This window comes from Clupea harengus, chromosome 13 (genome assembly GCF_900700415.2).
Source record: "Clupea harengus chromosome 13, Ch_v2.0.2, whole genome shotgun sequence".
Taxonomy (NCBI): Eukaryota; Metazoa; Chordata; class Actinopteri; order Clupeiformes; family Clupeidae; genus Clupea; species Clupea harengus.
The window spans coordinates 12,234,273-12,247,155 of NC_045164.1; the positions used below are offsets into that span (position 1 = coordinate 12,234,273).

General features: G+C 45.7%; 1 protein-coding gene across 1 annotated transcript in view; it reads right to left on the reverse strand.

The window, feature by feature from the left end:
- Nucleotides 1-2,176: 2,176 nt before the first annotated feature.
- The window catches only part of birc6 (baculoviral IAP repeat containing 6), a gene marked incomplete at its 5' end in the record, with an annotated part of 90,429 nt that continues 79,722 nt past the window's right edge, over nt 2,177-12,883 (reverse strand). The window contains 2 exons of the mRNA XM_031579321.2: nt 2,177-3,193; nt 4,719-4,853. Coding sequence (XP_031435181.1) covers nt 3,014-3,193; nt 4,719-4,853 — 315 coding nt within the window. The remainder of the gene's footprint in view (nt 3,194-4,718; nt 4,854-12,883) is intronic.

A 12,883-nucleotide genomic window follows, 5' to 3' on the forward strand; every position in this document is an offset into this window, starting at 1 on the left:
ACAGTGTGCATGTGGCGTTTGAAGCCCGTGCTGCCAAATCGGGGTGTGTGCCGTGCTCTAAAAAAAAAGCACGCTACATCACCCTGGCATTGATTGTCGGTGGAAAGTGTTTGCGATGTTGTGAGGGTGGGAAGAAGTGAAGACGGGGGTGAAATAAAGCCCCTGATCTCACACGCTTCGTCTCTTTACGGCTCCATAAAAGCAGCCTGGATGAAGGCTGCCTGCGTGCTTTGGAAGATGATGAGAGGATTGGGCAAGAGTAGGGTGGGGTGTGGAGACGTGGGGTGTGGAGACGTTGGGTGTCGTTGTTGCAGTGTGAATTTTTGCTGTTTGGTTTAAGAAGGCTGATAAACAACAACGACCCTGTCCTCTCTATTCCTGACGGAATCATCCTTTAGGCTACTGGTTAACTCGAGAAAAAAATGCGTATCATGCACAACCCTTTCTGAGAGAAACCAAATCCAGAAATGACCTTTAAGGAAAGCTCCGACGGCCCCTCCTATGGGCAAACTAAGATTTCCCCCCCCGGGTAAAAAGTCAGTTATTTCCTGGAGGGCAGATAAGCCAGCTAAATGTCGTGCATGTTAGACAACTATATTTTCAGTAATTCAGGCACACCGTGCACTGCGTATACCTGTAATTGAGGCCCAGAGACCCCTATCAACATCCAGGCAGAGCTGGATTGGCTGACAGATTTATTGGGTGCTGAGCTGCATGCCAGCATATCAATGCTGAGGGGGGGGGGGAGCCCTGGGGCTCGGGGCTTGCCAGCCAAGGAGGTAATTGAATGTAACCTCACAGGTCCAAGGTGCTGCTTGGCCGAAAACAGAGCTGTGCTGCCCTTTGCTTATTTTCCACTCTTAATCGACCCGTTCTGGATCTGCCCTCACCATCTCGGTCCCTCCCTTAATCATCAAGAGCGGAGTAACAAAAATCACCTCGGGGATAAGTTGTTCACCATAAAACGCACACCGAAGCCACGTACATACTGTCCCGGAGATTCTCTGGCGCATGGGTTTATTACGGTGGTCTTTCATGTTTTGTAAGCTGCTTTATAGAGATGAAATTTGTGAACGCCCTCGAAAAAGATGCGATTACCTAAATCGAAGCCATTAGCTGTGAAATTTAAAGACTAATTAAAAATAAAAATGGACGTTGGCATGCATTTTCTTGTTTTTGTGTAACTTTTTCTGGTGAACTGTCTCTGCCAGAATGATGATGTGGGACTATATACATATGCTCACATCCATTTCTGCCCGAGCTTTACAATTTCTTACGACAAACTGGATAAATAATGTATAAGACATGGTAAATCACAGATGCGAAAGTAAAGCTACCTTCTCGTATGTAGGACTATGCAGTAAATCTTACAGTGAAAGTTTTGGATTATGTGGTTGTCTTATTCTGTGTATAATAAATACCATTGGTTTGAACAGGTAGGTGGTAACCTGCTAGGCTCTAGGCCTGCGCACCTCCACCGGTGCCCATTAGGCTAGCTACGGGGTCATCACCCGGGGACCACCTTTCACGGATGTTTCGCCCCTTATCTCCTGGTGACATCTCCCAGTCACCCACAGCAGAAGGACACAAAAGACCATTGAATGAGCTACCAAGTTGGATGTGACAGACTTTCAAAGAAATACTTTGAAAGTAAGGAGACATTGCAACATTGTAATCAATGACCTTTTCATCTCCAACCTTAAAACTGGATTTTAGCCAACATATCAGTCTTCCAGTGTGGGAACTAAGGAATAAATACATATTTTACAAAAAAATTATAATGATAATTAATCAGGAAGCAGCAGTGTAAAGCTGTCAGGTCAGTTAAATGTTTTAAGCATAATCAGTTTTTCCCCTCCAGTGTGTGTTCCAAACAGATCTATTGTACAGGGAAAACAAACTAAATGTGTCACAACATGATGTAGAGAGATCATCAAAGGAAAACCAGCAGACTGACGAAAGACATATAACAAGACGACAGACACACAAACACACATACCACACACCACACACACACACACACACTTAAATCTTCCGAGTCATCACAATATATGTGTGCAAAGTAGAACAGATTGCATTTATTAAACTTGCATTGAAAGTTAGTGAGCAATTAAAAAGGGGAGTTAAAGCATGGTGCTGGCATCGGACCAGCAAGTGAGAGGGCGACAAGTGATCATAGCGGTTAAGAATATCCATTTCAGCCTTTATTGAAGTTTACAGGTTGTCTGTATAAACCAAATAAGCGATGTCAATGGGGAAATCAGAAGAACCCTCAAATTTATGAGGGGAGGGGAGGTGTTGGGTGGGTGTCTTATCTCTCTTTTTTTTTTTTTAAATAGTATAGTAAATGACCAGTATATCCTTGGTTACCGTCCTTGCTAACAGTCAGGAAAACACAAAAAGAAAAAAGAAAGAAAAAGAAAACAATAAAACAAATGGAAAATTAACATTCAGTAAACATTCTCATCTAAAGGTAGTTCCCTCATATACTCTGATTTCCTCTGTCATTATGTATACATAAACAAGTTTAATAACATATACCAGTCAGTGGTTATTTCACAATTGAAAAAAGAAAATAAAGAAAACAGAAGAGAAAAAAAAAAAAAAAAAAAAAAAAAAACACATAAAAGTTTACACTCCTTTACACGTAAATAAAAGCTTGTTTGTCTGTGATGTCTTGTTTTTTCTTTACGGGGCATATTGAAGCAGTTCTGTCTCCTGGGGGTGGGGGGGTGGGGGGTTTAGAAGCAGTTGTTTCTTTTTTTTTTTTTCTCCTCTGGTCTCAGCTTGCTTGCTTGCTTTTCAGGTCGTCCTCTGTTTTTTTTCAGCTATTACATAATTAGATTCTTACATACAAATATTGACAAAATCCAGGCTTTCACTGCCATGAACAGTCTATTTAATATCAAGGGTAATAGTCGTGTGAGGAGGAGGAGGAGGAGGAGGAGGAAGAGTGGGCAAAGGTGGGGCAGGGGCGGGCAGGGGACCCGACGAGAGAGGCTTTTTAAGAGCCTCATAGCTGTCCCTCGCTGCAGTGAGTGTCCTGGCTGCCGCCCGGTTTCTCCCCATCCTGATTGGGTAGCTCCTTGACCATGAGGGCAGGGCTTTTATCAGAGAACTCCTCCCCATCGGGCTCCAGGCCGTCTGGGCAGGGCAGCTTCAGCAGTTCCTCCCTCAGCTGGGCTGTGTGCCTCTGTGGGGGGGACACAGGAACACAGGACGGGTCAGAAGGCAGCTCCACAACAACCACAACAGCAGCACAGACCAGTGAAAAGACAGGTACATCAAACTCCAGTGAGAACATGCAGGGAGGAAGCGGCTATAATGCCTAATTCACAATTTCACACAAGAACTCAGTGAAACAAGTTCTCAATGTCATCGTCATGAGTGACGACATCTGAAAGGCAATCACACCTCTATCATTCATGTGTATTAAAATAAACAGTAAACAAATTATGCACACACATCCACTGTCTAACTCGGTCTGTGTGTAATTAGGATTTAGATTTATTACAAAAGTACACACACACACACACACACACACACACACACACACACACACACACACACACACACACACACACACACACACATATACACTATGAATACATACAGTTAAACATGAGCCCTTTGAGTAACATGGGCCTACAGATGGCCAGAAGCGTGCTATAGTAAGAACTGTCCGCTCGTTAGAAGGCTGTGGCCACGGCACAGGAGAGTCGCTCAGTTTTTATCAAAGTGTCTAGTGGATCATTTACAGCCGTATTAATTGTGAGTATTTACACCCTGGGGCAAACCTGCACGCTGAGCTTGTTATCTGCTTTGCTGTTCTCTGAGTGTGTGTGTGTGCGTGTGTGTGTGTATGCGTGTGTGTGTTTAGGCCCAGCAGCTGGTCAGGAGGGAACCTGGCAGTCAGTGGCATGAATCAAGTCTGTCCAGCTGAAACCACACTGCAGGGGGGTGGGGGTATCCTGAGTGGCCAATTCAAACGTCATCAAGACTAACTGTGTGTGTGTGTGTGTGTGTGTGTGTGTGTGTGTGTGTGTGTGCGCACACACATTCTGAACTAAGCTGCAGGCAGGCACAGAGAGAAATGTATCCAAATGCTGGGTCTGCATGTCCTTATCACAGATAGTTAGTGTGGGTGGGTTATCTACAGTTCTGCGGCACACTTACTGAGAATGTGTGTGTGTCTGAATTATCTGCAGTGTAGCTGCTGAGAGGGATGCGTGTGTGCACTCGATCTCACAGGTTTATGAGTGAGTGTGTGTGTGTGTGTGTGTGTGTGTGTGTGTAAACATCTATGCCATCGTGTGTGTGTGTGTGTGTGTGTGTCTGTGTGTGTGTGTGTGTGTGTGTGTGTGTGTGTATCTGAGATGTATGTTGTGCATGACAATGCCATTGCTTGATATGATGTTTGTGGATTTGGTGCAAATGTAACGGTAGCCAGTGGGTACAGTGCTGTGCAGTGAGTAAACCTCACCCCCCTAAACCTCACCCGCCTAAACCTCACCCCCCTAAACCTCACCCCCCTAAACCTCACCCGCCTAAACCTCACCCGCCTAAACCTCACCCCCCTAAACCTCACTCCTATCCAGTGTGACGTGTGTAGACATGCAGTCAGTGGGTACAGTGCTGTGTGTGTGTGTGTGTGTGTGTGTGTGTGTGTGTGTGTGTGTGTGTGTGTGTGTGTGTGTGCGCGTGCGTGCGGTCGTTACCTTGAGCGCTGCAGCGTGGTGGGACATGGTGCGGCCCACTCTCTTGTCGCTGCTGTACTGCTGAATGTCTGTGATCCACTCCTCACACTGGCCCATGATCTCAACACGCTTCAGGTAGAAGTGCTTATGGATCACCTGGACAAGAAGAACACACAGAAACACACACACATTGTCACGCCATTTAATGTAGTAAATAGATGCAGACAATGTTGCCGTTAAACCCCCGGCCCCTTCACACACACACACACACACACACACACACACACACACACACACACACACACACTGGTGCTCACGCTCTCACTCTTTTTGGCAGAGCCATTGCTCAGCTGGCGGTCTGTGTGGTGGAGGGCTGTGCATATGCCAGGCTGATTAAAACTCCCCCACTGCACATGCCAGCCTGTATTACCCATAATCCCCTTGGCCTTTGCTGAGTGCGGTGGCCGGGTAGAGCCTTGGGTGCACTGCTGGGGGAAATGGAGTTGCCGGTGAAAGGGAAAGAAAGTACAAGAGAGTACAAGAGAGAACGGGGAAGGGAGTGAGAAAATGGGTGTGAGAGAGAGAGAGAGAGAGAGAGAATAAGAGAGAGAGAGAAAGAGAGAATAAGAGAGAGAATGAGAGAGAGAGAAAGTGTGTGTGCCAGTGTGTAGACAAGCAGCCCTGGAAGGCAAACACTTTTAGCTCTCACCTCCTCCCTACACCTCTCCTCTCGCTCGCTATGCAAAATGCATCTGCATCCTGCAATCTCAGCCTTGGCAGCAGGTGGGCCTGCTCTTCCTTCGCCTCGCCTGAGAGATGAGTGCAGCGCTCCGCAGGCCTGCAGCCCTTTCAAGTGCAGACGAGAGTGGATGCCTACCCACACGCTTCTGCGCACAATCACTCGCTCGCTCTTCTCTTCTTCCCCCTCACATGCTCCCTTTCCAAAACTTTCCCTCTCTTCTGTGCCTGGGTTGCATATCTTTATACCCATCCCTCTAGACTTCCTGGGCTGCATATCTTTATACCCATCCCTCTAGACTTCCTGGGCTGCATATCTTTATATCCATCCCTCTAGACTTCCTGGGTTGCATATCTTTATACCCATCCCTCTAGACTTCCTGGGGTGTCTCAGTTCAGAGAGGACGAGGTGGGGATCAGTACGAAAACGCCTGTAGAATTTGGTGGCGTTTCACTCTTTCATAATAAGAAAGAGTAATTGGGCTGCAGTATACTGAACTCTCTATTCATTCCATCTTGAGAGAGAAAGAGAGCGAGAGAGAGAGATAGAGAGATGGAGAAAGACAAAGAAAGACTTTCAAACAACTGGAGAGGAACGAGAGAGACACACAATTCCGTGGCTGAGTGGGTCTCGACGGAGACAGAAAATGGAGATTTGCTTTTGTCTAATGAGAAATGACTAGGGATGCACCGATACCGATACCAGTATCGGTATCGGTGCCGATACTTCGTTAAAATACTCGTACTCGTTTGTGAAGTGCCGATACCAAGCACCGATACCACTCATCAGTATTTCACTGCATCAAACTGGCCGGCTATGCTGACACAAAATGTGATTTATTGTCCTACCTGTCCTACCACTCTCTGCCAGGCTAGTAAGTAGCTTATTTGCCGTCTTGTGTTGCATTTGCTTGATGTTTGACTGTGTTAGGAAAGTTCGTCATAGTGTCAAAGTATTTCAGTATACAGATACAGATTTCGCTAAATTTAGCTGCTAGCATCTCGTTAGCGATTAGCAATTCCGTTGTGCTGCCTTAACGGCGATTTGGGCTCATTTTAAGATAAATGACGACGACAGGAGTAGGGCACAGTGTAAGATCTGCACTGCTACGGTGTCGAGGGGCGGAAAGGAAAGTACTTTGTTTAACACAAGCAATTTGATTAAACATCTGAAGACACACCATAGTGCTAAGTACACAGAGTTCACTGATGCTAGTGGCTCAAGACTGAAGCAACCAATCTTAACTGACGTCTTGCAAAAGAAAAAAACGCGCACGCACACACAGAGAGAGAGGTAGAGAGAAAGACTGTGCCACATAGGTTAAGTGATTGTTTGTGTACTTGAGCAGGAGATTCTTCTGATCCTTTTGTAACTGAAATGTGCTCTTGTGCTAATCCAGTAATACTTCTGTTCACTTTTTGTTAAGCAGACTGTGTTGTTAACTATGCAGCAAATTGAATTGCCTTTATCTGGTTATATTTGCATTTTGTCTAATGTGATGATATTGTCTGTTTGAAGGCTTTTTTTGTGTTTTAAAACCAGAAAGCTCTGTTTATTTTTGGCTTGGGATAGCCTTCTTTTAATTTTGTACTATAGGCTTGACATAATCTGGAGAGGAAAAAATTAAATCTGCCTCCAAATTAATTGCATTTTCATGGAGACCAAATCTAAGAAGTATCGGTATCGGTACTCGGTATCGGCAAGTACACAAATAAAAATACTCGTACTCGTATCGGTTTGTAAAAAAGTGGTATCGGTGCATCCCTAGAAATGACTAACATTAAAAGGTTCCTTAAGTTCCTGCAGAGGGCTGATTCACCCCGTCAGAGTGGGGGCAGGGGGAGGCTGATGCCAGGGAACGAGATGGTCGTGCCAATGCCCGTTCGCTCTCGGGGGAACACGGCATTCAGTAGGACACTGCCTGGACCCTGCAGGGGTGTGAGGGGGAATCGTAAAGACGAGTCAACCACCGCCTACCATGCTCTCTCTTTTTGTCCCACTACCGAAAGCCATCAGAACTGAAGCTCAAACTGAGGGATTACAAAGTGGTTCTGTGGCAGAGTGCTTGATCTGTAGGGACACTTTTTTGGGGGGAAAAGTGGTTATTGGCCTGTAGGCCGTTTTTAATGTAGATAATCACCGTATTATCTATGTGAATGCCTCCAAATCAGCTTGAAACATATATGAATGTAGTCTCTTGCTTGTACTCCCTCGCGCAGACACACACAAACCTGGTGTATCCCTGGATGTGAGCATTTGACTGACAGACACACAGACACACAGACACACACACAGACACAGACACAGACACACACACACACTACAGGGCCTATATGGTGTAATTGTATTGTAGGAAAGTGCCTGAGGCAAATGATGGCTGTAGGGGCAGGATTTATGAGAGCTCCAGCTCTGCCCGGCTCTCAGAGATGGGTTGCCTAAATTGTTGCCACTAATGGTCAGTCTGGTGGAGCCACGACTTCTTCTCGGTGTCGCAGACGCTTCCTGGACACAGACAAGCTGATGGGTGATCGGTGTCACTGACTCACTCAATAATTCAATCAATCACTCAGTTATGGCTCCTGGAAGCGCTTTCTGAAGCCTGGGCTGAGGCAGAGGGGGGGATGGGGTACGACTGTGTGCTAAGTGCTCTGCCACGCTTCGCCTCACAAACCTTGTTTGGGGATTGGGTTGCCATTACTGCTGGCTGATGGTTGGTTATTTGCCCAGATCAATCAAGAGAGCGAACTGCTTTGTGTGTGTGTATGTGTGAGCTTGAAAACATGCATGCACACATACACACAAACAAACACACACGCACAAACAAACACACACAGTTTGCTGCTTGAGCTTTCCCATAATGAGTAAGCCTGTGCTGATTGCCAAGCTCAGTCTCAAGGTCACGGTGCTGCGTGCCTCAGGAGCCGGGATCGTTTAGGAGCTCTCCGTTCTCCTGTCATGGCAAAGCTCCTAGACTCCATTCTCACGATCATTAAAGAGTCAGACGAGAACAACAAAAGATGACATTCTTCGGTAAAAATGTGTCCCCGACAAAGGTGGAGACAAAAGAGACAGGCTGAAATGAGAAGGTCGTTTGTAAGAAGTCCCATGGTATTATGAGGGGAAACTCCATTTGTTTCAATGCCTGGGACATTTATTAATGGACTCCTATTGAGGAGTCACATCTCAAGGGGGATTTGTGTGTGCGCGCTTCTGACTTTTGGTATTTGGCATGCACATCAATCACAGCATGGCGCGCACACACACACACACACACACACACAGGGGTGCATGTAGACATTAGTCACCAAGCCTGTCACATACACATGTATGACCAGATAGGTCATGTCTCAACAGATGACCTTTACAAAAAAAACACACACACACACACACACACACACACACACACACACACCAAAAAATCCCAATGGATGGTTGTGGATAGATTAAAATTAGGGCTGTCAATAGATTAAAAAAAATTAACTAATTAATCGCGATTAAAAGTTTGTTTTTCTTCTTAAAACTAAATCTTATAAATTAACGAGTAATCACTTCATACAGCGTGCATTTTAGACACTGTTGTTTAATTGTATTTTTATTTATTTTTTAAACACAATGGTGCCTCTCGACAGTAAATCGTAAGATCGTTAATGTGCTTTGCATTAAGGTGATAACTTAAAGACGAGCTGCTTCTGTGATAGCAAAATTCAGCTTGACAAATGCTACATACAACTTCAGTTTTGTCGATTGTTCCGTCATTTTGGCTCTTAAACAGAGACTTTCCGCCCAACAATCCCTCAGCTCTCTCCATCTTCAACTACCACAGTGGTTCTCAAACTTTTTCTGTCATTCCCCACTTTGAACAAGGGGGGCTTTTCAAGCCCCACCTGTCCCTCATCGCTCCCATAACATGGTAGGCCAAGCTTAAAATTGTCAATTATTGAAATAACCTCAAGTAAAAACAAATAGCATCTTATTTAGGTCAGCAAATGTATATTGCTTGGAGTGATTTAATGTTTCATGTTGTAGTGTATTGTTGCTATGGACACGCACACATGGACGGATTATGAAACCATTGGTCAGGACGTGTAACAAAATACACTGCTTCCAACCACAAATAAGAGATACATTTAAGCCACTTCTGATATTAACAAATACAAAGACAGCAAGCAAAGTTAATAACACCGACTTCACACAGAGGCTCTGGTTCAGGGCCCCCCTGAGCTCAGGGGCCCTTGGGCCTGGGCCCGTTCAGCCCGTTCGGTAATCCATCCCTGCACGCACACACTATTGTATTTATTTCTGTTGACAGACTTTTACTTTGACAACTGTGACAGTTAGTAACGCACATGTCTAGTAAGCCTCTATTAAATTATGCTTTCCCTTGCACGCTCCAAAACAATGACTAAGTTATTTAGCTGTCTCACACTGTGATAAATATGTTTAAGTGACCTATGTTTAAATTCTATGAACTGTGTTAGTTCGTTGTAACGTAAAATGTAATTATTATTAATTTAGATACGTTACGTTCTAATATGTGACTGTTAGCACACCATTCATTCATTACCCAGTTGGTGGCGGACATTAGCACTTATTAGCCAGCTGTGTTGTAATCTGTTGTTGCTCTGATTCTTGGTGTAATTAATCTAATAGTAACTTGCTGTGTTTCGTTTCTTGTGTATTATTGTTTCACTCATAAGTTTTCACCTGACATCAATAACTCGCAAGGCGAGTTAACCGTAGCCTACACAGCCCTAACTAAACTAAAGTTTAAAAAAAAAAAAAAAAAAAAAAATTTAAGTTGCGTTAACTGCGTAAAAAATATTTTATCGCGTTAATCGCGGCCGCATTAATCGCATAGATTAACGCGTTAACGCTGACAGCCCTAATTAAAATGCATACTCACTCACTCTTTTTTGCTTTCTTTCTCTCTCTCTCTCTTTCTCTCTCACATAGCTGCTTGCATGTCCAGGTCTTCATCCACTAACAAACTAAGTGACCTTTTAGGTAATGTGGGCTGCAGGGCTATGGAAGCAGTGAGCGTCTGGGCTCTGCATGATCAACATGCAGACAGATAAACACTGCATCAGTGCAGCCAGCCTCTCTGGAGGCCGAAGGTCAACACACTCATACATACTCCTCCTCCTCCTCCTCCTCCTCACAAAGGACACATTCCAACCTCTTTTAATTAAGGTTGTTAGTATTGCCTTAACTAAGGATGTTATGTAATTTACCAAATCTTCTGCCTTTACCAAATTCACAAATGGTCAGAAAATGTTGTCGAAAAAATTTATTTGATCTCTGTCTTTGCCTCTTGTAGAAATACTTGCACTGTAAGGGATGTATATAGGTTTTCCTCAACACTCGCTGGCTGGTCAGTACACGGGTTTGGGAGATGACAGACGGCGGAGAGATTGAACAGAGGAACATGGGAATCAGAGCAGGGGAGGCGGCTGGAGGGAAGAGATGGTGAAGTAGGTGGATGTGGGGTGAGCAGATGGAGGAGCGTCAGCGAGACAGCCAGCCTGCGAGATACGTGCACCACCTCATCTATATAGTGACCCATTCGCCATCGCCCTGCATACATTAGTGTGTGTGTGTGTGTGTGTGTATGTGCGCTCGCACACACACACGACAGCACACTCAATCACTGCCACTGTGCAAGTGTGCTTGGACACGAGCGGAATTTTAAAGCAGAGCTGTGTAGCTGTGTGTATGAGTTATTCTGTGTCAAACGTGCATACAGTATACATCAGCCTCCCATTATCTGTTCCATCTCTGTATTCTAAGTGTGTGCGTGTGTGTGTGTGTGTGTGTGTGCGTTTGTGTGTGTGTGTGTGCGCATGCAAAACATCTTTTGTCACTCTGTCTGTGCCGTGGCTTTGGAGCTGTGGGTTGGAATCCTCCAGAGGAAGGAGTAAAGGAGCCAGTTGGAGATGCCCCTTACACAACAACCATTTAACTCCACTGATGGAGATCTCACGCACACACACTCACACACACACTCTCTCTCTCTGGACTCCAATGGCCAAGGCTTGATTCCCCAAACGAATATGCTTACAGAGGCTGCTTTACTAGTCTCATTCAGCCCACCTGACTGTGTGTGTATCTACATGCCTAACCACCTCCGATGGAAATCTGGAAGCAGAGACAACAGCAGAGGCAGAGAAAGAAGGGAGGAGAGAAGAAGCTGAGTCTCTCTCTCTGTGTGTGTGTGTGTGTGTGTGTGTGTGTGTGTGTGTAGGGTGATTGATTGCCTTGCCAGTGTTGCCATGGAAACCCCCACGGCTGTGGCATACCGCTCCCAGTCTCCTGGTTCCGCCCTCGCCTAACACCTAGCCTAGTGGTGTGAGTGTAACTACCTTTATTTCTTCTGGTCATTTACGTCCCTCTAACACCCCCTCCCTATCAACAATGAAACCGCTGAAATGGTCGACAGCTTGAAATACCTCGGACTGACACCGGACAGTAAACTCGACCAATATAGAAAGGGCATTGGACATCTCCTCTTACGGTTGCACCAGAGTATTGTTCAACCCATCCTGTTCTATTGTTCCAGCCGTGTCTTCTAGATGCTCACTGTCACACTTACAGACATAACCAACACTGCTGGCTCCCCGAACCCCACCTCTCAGAGCTCAAAGGTAGGGCATCACACACACATGGCAATAACAATAGCACAGATCCTCACACACCCACTCAACTGCCACTTCACTGTCCTGCCCTCTGAGTGCAGGTACAGGTCCCCGAGGTGCGGGGGGGCTCACTTAGGCAAAACTAGGAGCCGCAGCCATTTCTGCACTAAACAGGAGGACTCACTGAGGGAACTACGGGTTGTTTTTTTAGGATTATTTTCTTCCTGCTGTTGCTGTAAGCCGATGTGCACTAATACCGTCTGTTACTGTTGTGTGATGATGGGAGTAAAATGTGAGGCCGATGTACAGTGGAACAGAACCCCCCCCCCAGGGACAATAAAGTCTAATGAACTCTTTTTTTTTTCTCTCTCTCTCTCTCTCTCTCTCTCTCTCTCTCTCTGGTCAGTGCCTACTCTAGCCTAGGGCAGCGTGAGCAGCAGCAGCATCATCATCAGCGTCAGTGTGAAGACAGGAGGCAGAGCAGCGCAGCGCTCTCATGCTGGGCTGCTTCATGGGGTTTCATGGTGATGTGTGAGGCAGTGAGATGAGTGCCGTTACACCGAGCCCGGCACGGAGGGGGGGGGGGGGGGTTAAGTCAAACATAAATAATGCACTGCCAAATGTTGTACTTGAATACAATAACTCCACACCAGAACAGGATGCACAACTATTCTGTGTGTGTATGTCAAGGTGAGAGCGAGGGAGGGAAATGGCGAAGGAATGCAAGACACACACCAGCAGGCATATCTCTCTCTCCCCCCCCCCCCCCCCCACACACACACACACACACACACACACACACACACACACACGTG